Source organism: Corapipo altera, unplaced genomic scaffold, assembly GCF_003945725.1.
Source record: "Corapipo altera isolate COAL_440 unplaced genomic scaffold, ASM394572v1 142, whole genome shotgun sequence".
Lineage (NCBI taxonomy): Eukaryota > Metazoa > Chordata > Aves > Passeriformes > Pipridae > Corapipo > Corapipo altera.
In genome coordinates this window covers 1,465,649-1,482,448 of record NW_020884966.1, presented here as the reverse complement: position 1 = coordinate 1,482,448, position 16,800 = coordinate 1,465,649, and the positions used below count along the sequence as shown (strand labels likewise).

The window sequence follows — 16,800 nt, the reverse complement described above, 5'->3', positions numbered from 1 at the left end:
ACGAAGCGTCCTTGAGGGACATGGAGCATCCCGGAGATCCTGAGAACTCAGGAGGGTCCAAGGGGTCCTGGGAGCTCTGGTGGACACGGAGAATCCAGGAGGTCCCAGGGTTCTCTGGCCACAGAAATTCCCATGGGCCCTGTAGGGCACGGGAGTCCCCAGGTCTCTGTGGGACATCGAGGCCCCACAGTGATGCTGCCCTGCTAGAGCAGATGTTCAGACCTAACCCCAAGTTCAGCTTGTCTCCTGCCCACACCTCCGTGTCCTTCAGGGGTGGAGGCCAAGGGGACCAGCCCCCTTTCCCCCCTGAGAAATCCCCTTTGGACAACCCTCTTCTCCTGTGCCCACTGCTGTGGACACTGTCCACTGAGGGGCTTTCTATTATTATTTTGTTATGCATGATTTTTCAGGCATGAAATTGGTCTAAGAGGATTATGGTCCATTATCATCAGCAGGAGTGTTTTGCTGGGATTTTCAATTAATATTCCAGTGCACCTCAGCAATGCCCACGGGGACCAGGCCATGCCCGTGGGGCTCTTGACCCTTCCTGGGTTCCTCCTGTCCCTGGGCCAGCAAAGCAAGTGGATGAGCAGAGGCAGGTGCCCTTTCAGGCCCATTTCAGAGCCTCAGTGCTGCTTTTATCTCTGTCTCTCAGAGAAGTCAGCCTTCCCCAGCGGAGAAAAACTTGTTCTATTGTTGAAGAGGGTGAAAAACCCATTATCTCCCCCCATCCACTCTGCACGCTGCCTCTGCCATGATTTACTGCGAGTCGTGGAGGATGTTTTGCTCTATATTACACAGATGCAGCTTAATAGCATGGGGGAGGGAGAGGGACACGGAGTCCAGACTCCTGCCTTCTCTGTTTTCTTGTTGATATACTGTGTGACTCAAGGGAGACAGCTCTGTGCCGCAATTTCCTCGCTAGAAAATAGGGACATTGGTCACTTGGCCCGGTGAAACCTTGCTGAGATTCCTGGATGCCCAGTGCTGCAGGGGAAAGCAAACTATTATTACTACAGCTAATATGATAATAATTATGATTATTAATCACCAGGCAGCCAGGATTTAAGGTTGGCCTCCTGCCCTCCTCTCATCCCATAAATCAGTCCGGGGATGTTCGTGGGCACGTCACGTGGACACGGATGTGTCTGACGGCAAGGGCACGTGAGGTTTCGCAGAGTGGGGGGCTCTGGGCATGGGGCAGGGCACAGCCCCAGCCTCCCAGCCCCTCAGCTGATCCCAGGAAGGCTTGTCCTGCTCCGGGCCTGGCACTTTGATCCCCCTTTCTCTTGCCAGGAAGCCTCATCCCATCACGTGGCTGATGGAAGAGCCTCTCTTACCAACCCTCTTCCCCACACAGCCCTCGCAGATGGAGTTGAGTCATGTCATTCCCTTTCAGGCTATTATTCACTAAGCTCCAGGAGCCTCCTGGTGCACCCATGGCTCTTCCAGTCCCCCCCCCCCCCCGGCTCTCCCAGTTCCCTCAGTACATCCCTGCAGAGCTGGGTCATCCCCCCGACTGCTGGCCCATGCCCTGCCTCCCTGCCCTCTCCAGAGCACTTTATGCCCAGACTTCTTTCAATTCCCTGGGTTTTAAGCATATGCTTGCAGTTAATCCCGTGCTTACATTTTGTCACAAATAGGAAAAATTGGGGTCTTCGGGCAAATTCTCCTGCTGTTCAAGGCAGCTGAAGGGCTCCCTCTAATTCGACTGAGCAGTAATCCTGTCTCCCTGCCCTGTCTCCTCCTCCTCCCTCACTCAGTTCTTTCCTTGCCTCCTTCTTCTCCTCCTCCTCCTCCTCCTCCTCTTTCTCCTCCTCCTCCTCTTTCTCCTTCTTGGGTGTTTTTGAGGTTTTGCTCCTTTCCCCTTCTTTTCTTCCTTCCCACACCCTGGGGAATCAGTGGGAAACCACCTAGTTTCCAAGGGCAAAGGAGGCCTGGGTGCTTCCCAAGGGTGTCCTCCCATTCCCTGCTCCTGCAGCACAAGTGCCTAAAGAACCAGCTGGGAGTGCAGGGAATTAGAATCTGTGCAGGAATTATCACCTACCCAGCAAGGAGCTGCCCTGGGCAGGCACAGGTACATCGGGTGAGGGGGCACAGCCGTGAAACGGGGTGTGGATTTGGGGTGGGAGGTGTGGGATGGAGGGGATGGGAGCCCACTGGAATCCCAGCACGGCAGCTGTCGTCTGGTGCTTGCCAGGAGAAATGTTTGCCAACTGAGAGACGACATTTCTCCACATTTCTGTAATTAGAGCCACACTGCAAACACAGCTGGGAGGGGAGAGACGGGGCTCTCGTGGTCCCCAAAGCTGCTTCCAGCCACCAGGGCAGTCCCCAGACACGCTCGGGTGTCCTGGTGCCTGGCACAGCTCGTGCCCCTGCTTTGCCCTTCACTTTTGGAAGATGCTCCAGGGATGTGACAGGGGAGGGAGGAATTGGGGCTGTAAATTTATTTTGCAGGGGGAAGGATGGTCCTTTTCCTGGCTCCTTCCTCTGCCCCCCCACTCCAAACCCTGACTTATTTTTCCAAGCTCTCAGCTCCACACCGTTTGTTTGCTAAATATGAAACCAAAAAACCCCCACCCAAACCAAACAAAGGTAAAATGTGCAGCCAAAATGAACCCTCAGCAGCTCGGGCCTTCCACCACACCAGCCCCAGGGGGGGCTGCAAACCTGGGAAGGACTCAGTGACATTAAACCAAGTCACGGATGTTGCTTCCTGACAAAAGCCACTTCCCACTCTTGGAAGTGTCAGGAAAAACCACAGAGACTCTGCTCTGGGACGGGGCCCACTTGGTTCATAGCAGCCACCCTGGCATCCTGCCCGTCCTCACTGCACAGCGGGGAAACTGAGGCACAGGGCCAGCTCGTGACTCACCTGCCAGGAGGATGGATGGGGCACATGGGCTGCAGCAACTCACAGGGATGCTGCAGGGAAGAGCAGGGAAGGGCAGGATGTGGCCATGGCAGGAGGGTGCTGGCAGAGGCTGCAGCAGGTCTGGAAAACCTCCTGGGCAAGGGGGAGAGGGACTGAGTGCCAAGGGTAGGGCCACACACTCCTGGCACTTTTGGTCTGGGACAATTCTCTTCCTGTCACCTGCAAAGCCTTGTTGGGACAGTGTCAGCTCAGGGGGGAGCCCCGAGGGGTGGGGACAGTCCCTACCAGCGCTGGGACATGGGCAAGCCTGATTTGGGGTCCTGCTGCTGAGACAATCCAAGGAAGTGGGATGGAGGGATGCTGCCCAGGGAGAGTGGGGGCTCTGTGGGGCTGGGGGGGGTCAGCCCAGCTCACACCCCCGGGTGTATCCCCTGGTGAGGGTGGGACCCAGCTGGGTGCTGGTGCAAAGTGTTCACAGGTGTGGGTGACACTCCTCCATCCTCCATCCTCCATCAGGGATGGACACAGGAGGAGTGGGGCTGTCATTTGGGCTGGATCTGGCCCTGCCCCCTTGGTAGGGAATTCTAGCCAAGCCATGGGGCTGGGGGGAGTCTGAACTTGCTTAGAGGGGTCAATATGGGGTCTCTCACTTGCCCCTCACCCCCACATTCACCTCCACCCCCCTCAGCCCTGCTCCAGCAGCAGGGAGGGAAGGATGGTGCCAGCCAGGGCTTGTGGGGGCTGAAGCCATGAGTTGCAGGGATGGGGCACCCCCAGACCCTACCACAGCTCACCCCCTCCCTCCCACACTTCTGCTGTCCCCTGAGACGCCCCCAACGCCACCTCCCCCCTCTCCCCTGCCCGGGGTGGCCCCCGCTGATGGCCCCCAGCTGCTGCCAAGCTGTGGCTGCATATTTCCCGGCGCTCCTTGTCCCTGGGGAAGGGGAATGTGAGGAACGCGGCCCCACTCACCCTGTCTGCTCCTGCCCGGCCACCCGCCGGCTAAGAATAGACCCGGCTTGGCCAGGCCCTGCCAGCACCGAGGGGTGTGGGAACCCCCCCACCCAGCCACCTTCCTGTGGCGGGTAATGAACCTAAACAAATGGAAAATGGGTTTGTGTGGTGCCCAAAGGGTGCCTCAGCTGGTGAAGGGAACCCAGGGTGTTTCTTGTTTTGAATTCATGTGATCTTAAAGCAAATCTCCTCTCTGGGAGCTTCGTGTACAGGCAGGGGGTGCAGAGCAGCCCCCCCAAGCCTGAGTACCCACTGCTTCCTGAGCTCCCCTCCAGGAGTTCTGTGAATAGAGGGGGAATCTCTTCCTTTTTTTCTGCTTTTACGTTTCTTCTCTTCTCCTCAGGGAGTGATTTCGCTGAGCCTCCTAATTTCAGCAGCAAGCATGATGCAGGAGCCAGAAGGCAGCAAAATCTCTCCAGATGTTATCGCAGCGGGGAAGGGAAATCATCCTCAGTTTAAAGGTATCTTGTAAAACGTTGCTGCTGGCTTGGCAGAGCCCTAGGGGCACCAGCCAGCCCTCACTGCCCTCAAAAGCATCACCCAGACCCCCCCACCCAGCCCAGCAGCTCCAGCTGAGCTCAAGGCGGGACCTTCAGGCTCCCCTTGGGCTGGACTTTGTGTCCAGCCCCATCTCCTGGGCGGACTTTGGACCCGTGTTGGAGGTAACCTGGTGTCCAACCCCATCCCATCTGCTGTGTGGACCTTGGACCCGTGTTGAGAGTTGGCTGGTGTCCAATCCCACCTGCTGCACAGACCTTGGACCTGTGCTGAAGGTAACCTGGTGTCTGCCTTTGTCTTCTGCGAGGATGGTGGGCCTGGGTTGTGTGTCAGGGGCTCAGCTCAGGGCACCCATCACTCATCCCTGCAGCTGCATCCAGTGTCCACTGCAGGACACACCCGGCTCCTGGGTGGATTCTCTGATGTGTAACGAGGGCTGAGCCTGCGTTGCAGTCCCTGAGTGACAGTGTTCAGTGTGCCTCTTTTCTATTTTTTTCCCCAATCCTCTCCTCCAGAAAGCAATTTTCATGAAACTTGCAGGATCTTGATGATCTCGGAGACCTCTTTTCTTCCACTAACAGGGCAGAAAGGAGCCAGAGAGCTCCAAATTAGCGACGAGGAGCTGAGCTGGATGGAGCACACCTGCACCAGCCCTGCTTTCCCAGGCTCAAAATACACTTGGCTCCAAACCCAGCTCTCACCGTGCCAGGTCTCTGCTCTGTGAGCATTGCCCTGGTGGGAAGGGGGGAGAGGGAGAGCCTGGTGTGCCGGGATATAAAGCAGATGCTCCAGGACGTGGCTGTGGGAAGGACACGGGGTGAGTGCCGGGGCTGGGGCTGCTGCTCCCCGACCCTGCTCGGGGTGTCACCTCGGCGTGGGCACCTGAGCTCGCAGGAGGACGGAAAGCAAACAAACACCGGAGCGTGGGCGGGCAGACACCTGCCTCCTGCTCCTCTGCCAGGCGACAGGAGCCGCTCCCAGGCCTCCCTTTCCCGGCGTGAGGCATGACCGGGGGCAGAGGCCATGGGATGGGAGGGGGGCGGGTGGATCATCCCAGATCCCCTCATTTCCCCTGCTGCTCCGGGCTGCAGCGGATCGCAGCTCTTTAAGGCTGCAATAATCCCCGGCCTGGGATTAGTTTTGCACCTAATCACCGCAGAACAAATACGAAGTTTTATTTACAGAAGCAGAAGAAAGTCGGGCCGGGGCGGGGGGGAGCTGCAAGGGGGGGCCTCAAGAGCGGCTGATCCCAAGATAATCGGGAGCTGGAGGGCGGGAGGCGATCGCTGACCTTGGACCCCCCTCCGGGCTCTTACGTAAATGAGTGTCATCGAGTGCTGGAGTCACAGCAGTCCTGAGCTCCAGCCCTGTCCCAGCTCGGGCTCGGTGACACCCCAACTCTTTGAACAGCTCATGCCTGGACTTTGGGGATTTCTGGCCCTGATCCAGCCCCTTCCTTAGGCACGTGCTTCACAGAGAACCCACGAGCTGTCAGCTGTGATGGGAACCAGGATTCGGGTGGGGGGGGGGGGGGGAGATGCTGCAAGGGGATGCTGAGCTTTCACGCTGGGGATGGGGGAAGCTGGGTGCTGCAAGTGTGTTGCCCCAAAGCTGGGCTGGTCCCCAGGGATTTGTGTTTGCACTGGGTTGGGGTGGCAGCTGGATTGCCTTGTCCTGCTGAGATCCCAGCCCACCTGCAAGAAGGAGCTGAGCTGCTGCTCGGAGGGTGCCAAGACATGGGTTTATTTTTCATCCATGCAAACGAACAGCCTGGCAGAGGCAAACCAGGGGGAAGAACGTGCTCTGTCCCTCCCCAAACTGTCCTCTGTGACTCAAGTCTCTGTGGCTTTGCCCACAGGTCAGAGTTGGCTGGTGGGTGACCAGGCAGGACCAGCTCCAGCCCTGGGCACAGGGGCAGCTCGTGACGGCTCCGTGCCTGCCGGCGCCGGAATTTCTCTTTCCCCCGATGCAGACATTGTCAAATAAATAGCTCTTCTCTGCTTTGGCTCTTGCATAGTGGAAAGAAATGTCTGACCTGATAGGAGAGAGGAGTCCTGGGCTGTGGAAACCCATGGCTTTGTTGGCAAGTGTGCCCATGGCATGGCTGCCAGCCTGGCCAAGTGCCCGTGCTTGCACCCTGTCCATGCTGCCCCGCTGGTGGCTGCCTCATTTCAGTTCCATTTCTGAGCTGGATTTGAAGGCCTTTCTCCTGGATGAGAAGAACTTGATGCTGAAGAAGATGGTGGTGATCAGGAAGACAACTGCCAGGGCGAGCAGGACCCAGGCACCTGCCGAGGCTTGGCTTTTGGTCAGGGACATTCCCAGGAAATCAGTTTTGCTGGAGCCATCTGGGGCTGGAGTGGATGGAAAAGGGAGAAATGAGAGACATGGTGGGTGTGGTGGCTTTGGGCTCACCAGCTCTCCCTTGCTGGTGTCTTGGATGCCCTTTAGACTCAGCACCAGGAGAGATCAAGGAGAAGCACCCAAACGCCCTGTGGGTTTTGGGGTGGCCAGGGGTCACCAAGACAGGTCCATCTCATCCTGGCCCTGGTGAGGGCCGAGCTCTGCCCTGTCATGGATCTGCTGTGCTTGGCTGAGCCCTGCATACCTGAGTCAGGAGTCCAGCTGTACTCAGGCCAGCCCAGGACCTCCCCGTTCTTCTCATTCTCCTTCTCCAGCCACGTCATGAGCGGCTCAAAGTAGCTCATCAGGGCCTCTGCTGACATGTTGGGCTGCCCCGTGATGAGCTGCATGGCCTCAGGCCATGGCTTGCTGAAACCCAGCTTCAGGGCATCCCTGTGGCAGGAGAAATGAGCTCCAGTGGGTTCCCCATCACCCTCTTGGCTGCCAGCCCTTCCCTTTCCCTTGGGGCTCCTGGTATCAGCAGCCCTGGTTACAGTCTGTACCCTCAGGACCACAGGGCTGCCAGCCCAAGGCACAGGGAAGGAGATTAACTTGTGGGTAAAGGGGGGATTGCATGGATTAAAGCCCTCCAGCGAATCCAGCCTGATGCAGAGCAGTTCCTGGGTGAAAGGGTTAATTTTGCAGGTGCTTTTCTGGAAGCAAGGGGGTTGTTTTCCCTAAGGAACTGGAGGCTGGGAGGAGGAGGAGGAGGAGGGAAGGAGCCTTCCACCTGCCAGGGGCCCAGCTACCATCTAGTGGCTGCTTTTGCAATCACAGCCCCAGGGCTCAGCCCAAGGTGCCCCTGCCCCAGGCACCCCCTGCCCCAGGCACCCCCTCCCCACACCCCAGGGGCTGGAGCATCCCATGCTTGGGCAGGGGTGGGAGGGATGACCAGGGGCTGCGTTGCCTCCTGTCTTTCTGGGCTGGGTTGAAGGTATTTGGCGACAGAAATACCTCGGCTCTGCCCTGCCCACACACGTACCCCAGGATCCTCCCAGCCTCCGTGGACTGGTAGATGTCACAGGTGTGCAGGGCACCCGTGTGCCCAGCTGCCGTACAGAGAGCCTGGTGGAACTGGAACTGGATCACGAAGCTGACAAAGTACCTGGTGGAGAGGGATGAGGAGATGGGAACAGACCCTGCTGGTGGCTGTTCAAGAGAGGATGTGCCCTCCCCTCATTCTCTGGTTGCACCTTCCCAGTCTGGAGGAGCATCCCTGGCTTTGGAGCTGCACCTCCATCAACTCAGCCCAACCTGCTGGGCCATTTCTCCCGTAATGTGTGTCTTAGGATTGCCTGGGTGGATGAGCCTGTCTTCCTCAGATAGGGAGAAATACCCCCAAATCCAACCTTCTCCTCAGAAGCTCTGTCAGAATCCCTGGAGCTGCCCAGGCTTCTGTGTCCAAGTGGTGTCCCTCGAGCCCCAACCCTGCTTGCTCACCTGATGTAGGGGACGTTGGCAGGGATGTGAAACTTTGCCCCGGGGTCAAAGTCATCTTCAGACCTCGGTGCTGGTGGGCACAAACCCTGGTACTTCGTCCTGGGCCAGAGAGGGAGAGTTAGCCCAGCATGGGGAGAAAAGGGTGAAGTAAAATGGGAGGGGACACCATGGGGACAGTGTGAGGGGTTGTGAATCCCATCATGTCCCATTGCAGCCAATTGCACCACAGGGAGAAAACACCCAGTGGGATGAAGGCCAAGGCCTTACCTCAGAAACAGGTCTGAATTCAGCCATACCTGAGGTTCCACCACTCCTTGTTGTACTCGTCATCCTTGATCCGCCCATCAAACACCTTCCAGCGCCACTGGTCCATGAGGTACCCGAAGGGCAGGAAGGCGATTTTGTCCAGGGCGATGCTCATCAGGTAGTTAATGTCACTCTCTGCCCAGGGCATGGAGGTGTGAGCAAGGCAGTGCTGCACCCATCCCTCCACCCTGGATGGCTCATTCTGCCCCAGAGCAGGGTGGCTCCAACAGGTCCTGTCCCCTCCATGCACGCAAGGCCACCACATATGTCCCTGACCCCTTCCACCCTGCCCAGCCCCTCCTGGCCCTCTGCGTTTCCAGCTGTTCCCATCAGCACTCCCACATTTGCTGTGTGGTGCCCCCCTCCCAGCTCACCTTGGTCTTCCTTGACTTCATCCAGCAGATTGATGCTGTGCAGGTGTTTGGGGGTGGAGACAGACAAGGCCATGACATCCCCGACGGCCTCGTGGAAGCCGGGATTGGCCCCATCCCGGAAGGAGACGGGCTGGTCCCTGTACTGCAGGAAGTACTGGACGTGGCCCATCTCGTGGTGCACCGTGATCAGGTCGTCCATGTTCACCACTGTGCACTGCTTGATCCTGCACCAGGACACAGGGGTTGGGGGAGAAGGGAGGGCAGTGCTGCTGGGAAAATCTCTGGGAACTATCACATCCCCTTGAGCTGTTTTTCCCTTTGGCCTCCCTTCCCATGTGCCCCCACCCCACACGTGATACCAGGCTGGGCTGGTCCTGCTCCATGGGGTTGGTGTCTCTCTTCCCCTGCATCTCCTGTTGACCCTGCCCCTTCTCTGTCCCTATTCATTGGGTTTTCCATTCTCCAGGGTAGGGCAGGGAAGGCACTGATTGCCCTCCGTGCACCATGGGGGCACCTGCCAGCGGTGCCAGCACTTTGGGTACCAGTGGCAGTGCCATAGCGGGGGTGCCACAGCCCCAGTGCAAGAGACACAGTGGTGGCATCAGCCCACGTGTCCTTGTTCTACAAAGGTGCGGCTTTCTGCCCCAGCACCACACGAGGTGTGACCACCACCTGCCCCCCACGGGCACCTGAAGTCCTTGCGGTTGTAGAAGTCCCAGGCCGAGGCGTGACACACCACCTCCCGCCCGTCCGAGGGCTTCTCGATCATGGACTTGTCCCAGAACTCCTGGGGCATGGGGATGAGGCCCAGGGAGGTAAAGAAACGGTCCGACTCCTCAAACATCCTCTTGGGTGTCCAGCCCTGGGGAGAGAGCAGGAGCTGGTGAGGGGCAGTGGGGGATGCTGGGGTGCCAGGAGCTGTGGGAAGGATGGGAAGCCAGGGATAGCCTTGTTATTCTGGGCAGAGGGAACCTTGGGTATCAGCTGGAGCTGGACATCCAGCCATTGGTATATCCAGGTGGGGAGAGAATAGAGATGAGGTATGGATTTTTTTAGCAACACCAGATCATTTGGCCACAGCTGGAGGGTGCTGGCTCCTGAGGGGCTTCCCCAGAGCAGCCTGGAAAAGCACTGACCTGCTCTTTCATGGCTGGGGTGGCATCCACCTTGGCGGCATTCGGGAAAGGCATCACCAGGTCGAAAATGTTGGACCATGACTGAGCCCACATGTTGCCTGGGAAGGACAGGAGGATGAGAGGAAGAAGACAGGGAGAGGAGGGCAAAAGGAACCTTCTCCTGCACAGGTGGACCACCCTGCCTGGTGCCTGCCCTGTCAGGATCCCTGCCCTGCCTGCACATCCATGCAGCTGAACGTGCTGCCCTTCCCTGGGGCGGACTGTCCTCTGCAGACCCATTTCATGGGACCTTGGCCCTTCAGCCAGAGCTGAACAGGCACCAGCCTCAGCTCTTGGCACGATTCAGAGGCACCCATCCCTGGTGGGACACATAGCCCAGCCTCACCTAGCAGATGAGCAGGGATGGGCCCCCTCAGGTTTATGTGCTCTGCCCCATACTTCTTGTAGAGGGCTCGGCGTACGTAGGCGTGCAGGTTGAGGTACAGGGGCTGCAGCTGCTGGTACAGCCTCTCCAGATCTTCCTCGAAGGTGGGTGTCTCGTACAGGGATCTCCAGTAGGCCCCATTGTCTGTATAACCTGTGGCAAGGCAAGAGCAGCAGCTGTCAGACACTGCCCTTCTTGGGTAAGAGTCTTGTCTTGTCTTGCTGCTCGGGCACCCCAGGTCCCTCCGTGTCTATGAGACACTCCAGTGGAACTCATGGGAGTTAGTGGGACCTCCACACCTTTAGGATTATGACCCCCAGTTGGATGAAGAGCCCAGCCCTCTGCTCACAGGGGGTTGGGACCGTGGTGGGCTCTAAGGGAGCGGGGCACTGACCATTGAGCACGGCTGCCTTGTTGCTCAGTTCCACATATCGCTTGTAGTCGTTCCTCATCTTCTTCCCAGAAGCATCTCGCCAGCCCTTCCAGGCAAAGAGGAGCTCGTCATAGTCCCGGGAGGTGGCCATGATGTCTGTGAGGTCTGAAGAGAGAGCAAGGAAGCCAAAGTGATGCTCTTGGCTGGGCTGAGCTGACCCAGTGGTGCTAGAGCCAAAGTGCTGCTCAGGGACCATCACCTGAGAGAAGGTGGAAGGACCCTTCACGGCCTCTCTTCGTGCCCTCATTAAAAAATCTCTCCTTTCTGGGCCTGTGCCTCCCAGGACACCCTGTCAGATCTTACCAGGATCCAGTGGGAGACAGGTTTTGTCATCCCTGCAGACCTTGGCCAGGCTGTATGTGGTCTCCATATCCGAGAGGAGGGTGTTATACTGCAAAGGAAATCAGGTCATGTTAACAAGGTATCCTTGCTCCTGACATTGGACAATATCACAGCCCACTGAGGTGTTCTCAGATGTTCTCCTCTGGTCCCTTCCAAGGCCAAGTGTGACCCCAAATGGAGGCAACAAGGGGGCCTGGGGCCAACAAGCAATGTGCCATTGTCACCCAAACATCCAGGCCCCACTGCAGCCTGGGAAGGACAACCTTTGTGTGGGAAAACCTGGAGATGAGGCTCTTGGCTTTGTGTAGAAGGTACCAAGCTATCACCTTTATCAAGGGCAGGGGGTGGCTGCCCAATGGAACCTCCTAAATTTTGGAGGGAACCTGTGTCTCTGCACAAATTAGTGGCAAGGGACACCCCGTCCTGCTCTGTCCCCTTGCTGCTCACCTCCATCAACTCATCCTCAGGCAGGGCTGCCCTCTCGATGACACTCAGCTTCTTGAGGATGCGGGTGACACTTTCGTCCTGGAAGTCGGAGGTGTCGAACTGCCTGGCCCTCATGCCATAATCCAGGGTGTGCTTGGACATGGCCAAGTTCTTCTCCAGCTGCGAGGACAGAAGAGGAATCACTTTGAGATCCCTGAGACACAAGCCATCACTAGAAACATCACCTGGCACCCCACGACTGACACCCTCCCCACGGCTGCCTTTGTGGAACGATGAGGGTTTTCATGGAAAAGGGTGAGAATGTCACCCCTGGGCGAGGGCCAGAGGCTGCCCTGGGTTTCAGAGCTCCTCTGAAACGTGCCCTGTGCTCCAGCTGCCTGCCCTGGCTGTTGGCTCTCCCTGCACAGCCCCGGGGTTGTTCCCATACCATGACCTCCTTGTTGTGGTCGGTGATGTTGGTGTTGTAGGCCCAGGATGCCTCAGTGTAGTCGTTCCACACCACCTCAGCTGTGCTGTTGTACTCGGCCAGGAACTCTTTGGCTTGTGCTTCGTCTGCTATTTTGTCTAGAGGAGATAAATGGTGGAAGAGAGGAGGAAGGTTGGGAGAAGCCTTCTCTTTGCAAGAGCACATGGAGAAGCCACGGTTGAGCTTTTCCCAGAACTGCAGGTCCGATCCCACAACTTGGGAGCAGCCCATGCCAAGAAACAGTGGCAGATTGGCACTGCTGGGGTGATCCACTGGACAGAGGATTGGATAACAGGACAAGCTGCATGCCCTAGACCCTCCCACATGAGCAGAGAGGATGCAGCTGAGATGCTGTCACACCATGACTGATGGCATTACCACAGTGGCAGGACCACAGCCTCAGATAATGGTACATCAGTGGCTTCCTGGGAAGCAACACCCTGGGAAGCAACACCCTGTGGGACTCCACTGGAGCTGCTTATTTCTCTTTCCTGCCATGGGAACCACGCCACCCACTGCAGAGACCCCTGTGAGCTCTGAGGATTAGTGATGTCCCTTGGGGACATCTTTCTGCCCCTCCCCAGACCCAGGATGAAGCTGCAGCCTTACCAATGCCTTCAGGATAGCCTTCAGGGACAGGGGGACGCCACTCAAAGTCAGGCCAGCCCAGCACCTCATTGGTCTTGTTGTTCTGCTCCTGAAGCCACGTGGTGACGGGGCTGAAGTACTCCAGGAGGGCCCCAGCATCCATCTTATCCGTGCCAGTGAGGTTGAACAGGACTTCCTGCCACGACTTGGAAGACCCAGCTTTCAACACTTCCCTGCAGAGCAGTGGGACAGCAAGAGCCAACATGAGGCCAGGGAATGGATGGCAGAGAAGCAGTGATGGTGTCTCAGCATCACAAGGGTTGAAGATGCTATTCCTGAGTGGGACATGAATGTGGGAACTGCCTCTGAAGCCACCACCTTGTTCTGCATGTGGGGACTGAGGACTCCTCATCATAAACTCACACATTTAACACCCAAGGAGTCATCAGGAACCAAATGTGCTTTAGAGACCTCTTGTCTGGGTGGGAGCTTGTGGCAGGGACAAGAGCAGTACTCTGGTGAGGACCACTCACCCCACCATGAGTGGGGGTGTTTCTATGTATTTCCATCCATCCACCCATCTGCAAAGCTATTTCTCCAACCACCTCCACAGCCACTTCCTTCCTTCCTTCCTCCTTTCCTTCCTTTGCACACCATCTGCTTCCATGCACACATCTGCCCATGGTGCCTGCCCTGACCCTCCTCTGCCCTCACCTGAGCTTGTCTCCGGCCTCTCTGGACCTGTAGATGTCACAGGTGTGCAGGGGGCCACTGTGGCCGGCTGCCTGGCACAGTGCCTTGTGGAACTGGAACTGGAGGATGAAGCTCACAAAGTACCTGCCAAGGAAGCCCAGGAAGGTCAGAACTGGGGAAAAAGGGAAGCAGGCAAGTCCCAGAGCCCAACGCCACCATTTGTGGTCCCGAGCGCTGGGCGATCTCCGTGTCTTGAACCGGAGCAGCACATCCCAGTCCTTGCCCACAGGGCTGAGCCCCCACCCACTGTGCCCCAAAACTCAGCCCCCTTGCCAACACTTCCTCTACCTGATGTAAGGGGTGTTCCCAGGGATGTGGTACTTTGCTCCAGGGTCGAAGTTGCTCTCATTCCTTGTGACAGGGGCACAGATACCCTGGTATTTGGTTCTGCAGACAACAGGGAACAGCAGCATGAGCACGGAAATAATAGGAGATCAGAAGAAACAAGGCAGGGAATGGGAAGGGATGGCACAGTGCTGAAGAAATCTGGCCAATCAGAGTGTGATTCCGTGTATTTCTGTCCATCCATCCACTCACCTACCCATCCATCCCACCCACCTCTCTATCCATTGTTCTCCAGCCATCTCCACGGCTACTTTTTCCTTTTTTTCCTTCCTTTCCTCTTTCCTGCCTACCTTCCTTGCACACCCCCAGCTTCCACACCCCCACCCACCCTCGGTGAGTGTCCTCTACCTCAGGTACCACCAGTCGGAGTTGTAGCGGCTCGGGGGCGTGCGGCCACTGAACACGTTCCAGCGCCACTGGTCGATGAGGTAGCCAAAGGGTAGGAAGGCAATCTTCTCCAGGGCCATCTTCAGCAGGTAGTTGATGTTGCTCTCTGTGAAAAACAGAACCTGAACCAGGTTGGGAAGGAGTCTGGGTAGACAATGCTATGGCCACCAGGTGGGCAAGAAGGTGAGCAGACCTGGGTGAGAAATGGGGACGGCATTTCAACACATAACATTGCTCCTGAGAGGGCTGTGTAGGACACGGGTGGTTTCTGTAGATACATATCCTACCTGGGGCAACACGTGCCTTTTACCAAGTGGGGACAATGACAGTGACAAGTGTGGTGTCCCCTTGCCTTTAGCCCAGCTCTCAGAGTGAGGTCTTCGGTGAGTTTAATTCTTCAGACCTTCGCCCTGGGGCTTCAGGGTGAGGGGGTTTTGGGGGTTTGATCTGCAGGGCTGTCACACCACTGCAAAAACTCTGGAGGTTTAGACCCAGAACTGGAATCAACTCTAGGGCAGTCACAGAATCACAGAATATGCTGAGTTGGAAAGGACCCATAGGGATCATGGAGCTGAACCCTTAGCCCTGCATAGGACCATCCCCAAGAGTCACATCATGTGCAACCACCACATCACGGGGAGCACAGGGGTGGTGACATCTGCTCTTCCCTTTGAGAAAACCTGGGGAAGGAAGGTCGGAGAAGGACCTGCTGGAGACCCAGCTGAAGCTGTGGGGCCAGAGAGGGGTTAGCAGCACTGCCCTGGGGGGCCACTGGCTGCCACCACTATGGTGTCCAGCCTGCCAAGGGCTGGCTGGCCGGGCAGCGATGGCTCGAGGCAGGGACCATCTGCTCCGTGCTGTTTATGCAGCGTTGGCCCAACACTCTTGGCTGCTGGGATGTCTTTCTCATCATAAAACGTATTTAATGACGTGGCAGGAGGATCCCAGCACTGTCCCTCCTCCGCCAAGCAGAGCCCGGGGCAGGTCTGGGAGAGCTCAGGTTCCTCTGCCGCCGTCTGCTCTGACATGGTGGCTGAGAGAAGTCAGGAGGGGGGACAGGCTCCTGCCAAGGCAGGCAGTGCCCTGCAGGGATAAGTCCTGCTCTGCCTCACTGGCTGGCAGGAGGACATGTCACTCCCTGACTGTCCTCGTGACTGTGCATGGAAGTGCTCGGTGCCACCTCCGCAGAGCTGCACCGGGAGATCCCGGGGTGGATGTTTCTTGGCGAGAGAGGGAGGGAGGGAGGAATGCTGGAAAGGTCAAAGCCAATCAAGCACAAAGATGTTGTTTGCAGGTTTGGGGACTGCGATGGAGAAAGGAACGGCACAGATGAGCTCTGGAGGGCATCCCCCCTGCCCTCAGGGGTGAAGAGGATGGAGCCAAGAAGGGTTTTCTACAAAGACCCACGGAGACAGGAAGGGGTTGGATATAGACCCATGGAGACAAAACAGGTCCTAGAAGAACCCATGGAGTTAAGAAGGGGTTGTGCTTAGATCTATGGAGACAAAATAGGTCCTACATGGATCCATGGAGACAAGAAGGGATTGTACCTGCTCTGGGCTGTGTTGCCAGACTGCAGCCCACCCTGGCATCTCCCAAACCCTTCCTAGTGCCACAGGCAGTGTCTGAGTTCTCCAGGCCACCCAGCTCCCCGGGGTGGCTGCTGTACCTGCATCCTCAGTGGCATTGTTGAGGAGACCGATTGTGTGGAGGTGGCTTGGGGTGGAGACAGACAGCGACAGGACATCCCCGATGGCCTCGTGGAAGCCGGGGTTGGCCCCGCTGCGGAAGGAGACGGGCTGGTCCTTGTACTGCAGGTAGTACTGGATGTGGCCCATCTCGTGGTGCACCGTGAACAGCTGCTCCATGGTCACCGACGTGCACTGCTTGATCCTGGGGGTGAAAACAGCACTGCCTGAGCTGGGGGAGGGACCATGGCTGTCTGTGCACACCCTCCATGGGAAGGACCCTCCACAGTCCCGGAGCAGGTGACAGTATCCCATGGATTAAGGGACAGACCCAGTGGAGGGGAAGGCAGGACAGTGTGGTCACTCAAGACCTTGCCTCAGAAGGTGCCAGACTGGGCTGCAGGGCCAGGCTGCGAGTCCCCAAGAAGGTGACCACCGAGGGGGATGGAGGAGGGTCTTACTCCACAGCCCTGTGTCCCTGGTGCCCCCTCAGACCTGAAGTCTCTGCGGTTGTAGAAGTCCCAGGCCGAGGCGTGACACACCACCTCCCGCCCGTCTGTCGGCTTCTCCAGCATGGACTTCTCCCAGAACTCGGGGGGCATCTCCAGCAGCCCCAAGGACGTGAAGAACTCCTCTGAGACCCGGAACATGTGGGTGGCATTCCAGCCCTGGTGGGCAGCAGGCAGCGGGTTATGGCCGGGGAAGGGGCTGCCCATGTGCAGGGCATTGGCCCTGGTGCTCTCCCAGCACCGCAGGGATGAAGGGGATCATTCCAAGGGACCAAGGTTCAGCCCCTCTCCCCGTGGTGGGGAGTCCCAGCCCCAGAATTGGTATGGACTTCCTAAGAAGCACCGAGCAATGGTGTTGGTGCCTGGCAG

At 57.6% G+C, this 16,800-nt stretch overlaps 1 protein-coding gene and 1 long non-coding RNA gene across 2 annotated transcripts in view; one reads left to right on the top strand and one right to left on the bottom strand.

Annotated features, from left to right (window-relative positions):
- Positions 1–6,040: 6,040 nt before the first annotated feature.
- The window catches only part of ACE (angiotensin I converting enzyme), a 17,365-nt gene continuing 6,605 nt past the window's right edge, over positions 6,041–16,800 (bottom strand). Inside the window, exons 7-25 of the mRNA XM_027664874.1 lie at positions 16,418–16,590; positions 15,904–16,127; positions 14,196–14,340; positions 13,791–13,889; positions 13,464–13,586; positions 12,771–12,982; positions 12,123–12,259; positions 11,696–11,854; positions 11,210–11,297; positions 10,868–11,011; positions 10,435–10,626; positions 10,050–10,147; positions 9,603–9,775; positions 8,914–9,137; positions 8,530–8,674; positions 8,234–8,332; positions 7,776–7,898; positions 6,999–7,186; positions 6,041–6,753 (exon numbers count right to left, since the gene is read on the bottom strand). Of these exons, the coding sequence (XP_027520675.1) occupies positions 6,557–6,753; positions 6,999–7,186; positions 7,776–7,898; positions 8,234–8,332; positions 8,530–8,674; positions 8,914–9,137; positions 9,603–9,775; positions 10,050–10,147; positions 10,435–10,626; positions 10,868–11,011; positions 11,210–11,297; positions 11,696–11,854; positions 12,123–12,259; positions 12,771–12,982; positions 13,464–13,586; positions 13,791–13,889; positions 14,196–14,340; positions 15,904–16,127; positions 16,418–16,590 (2,943 nt within the window). The 3' untranslated portion in view covers positions 6,041–6,556. The remainder of the gene's footprint in view (positions 6,754–6,998; positions 7,187–7,775; positions 7,899–8,233; positions 8,333–8,529; positions 8,675–8,913; positions 9,138–9,602; positions 9,776–10,049; positions 10,148–10,434; positions 10,627–10,867; positions 11,012–11,209; positions 11,298–11,695; positions 11,855–12,122; positions 12,260–12,770; positions 12,983–13,463; positions 13,587–13,790; positions 13,890–14,195; positions 14,341–15,903; positions 16,128–16,417; positions 16,591–16,800) is intronic.
- LOC113957410 overlaps positions 15,843–16,800 on the top strand; it is a 19,642-nt gene continuing 18,684 nt past the window's right edge. The window contains exon 1 of the long non-coding RNA XR_003531153.1: positions 15,843–15,855. This is a non-coding gene — a long non-coding RNA (uncharacterized LOC113957410). The remainder of the gene's footprint in view (positions 15,856–16,800) is intronic.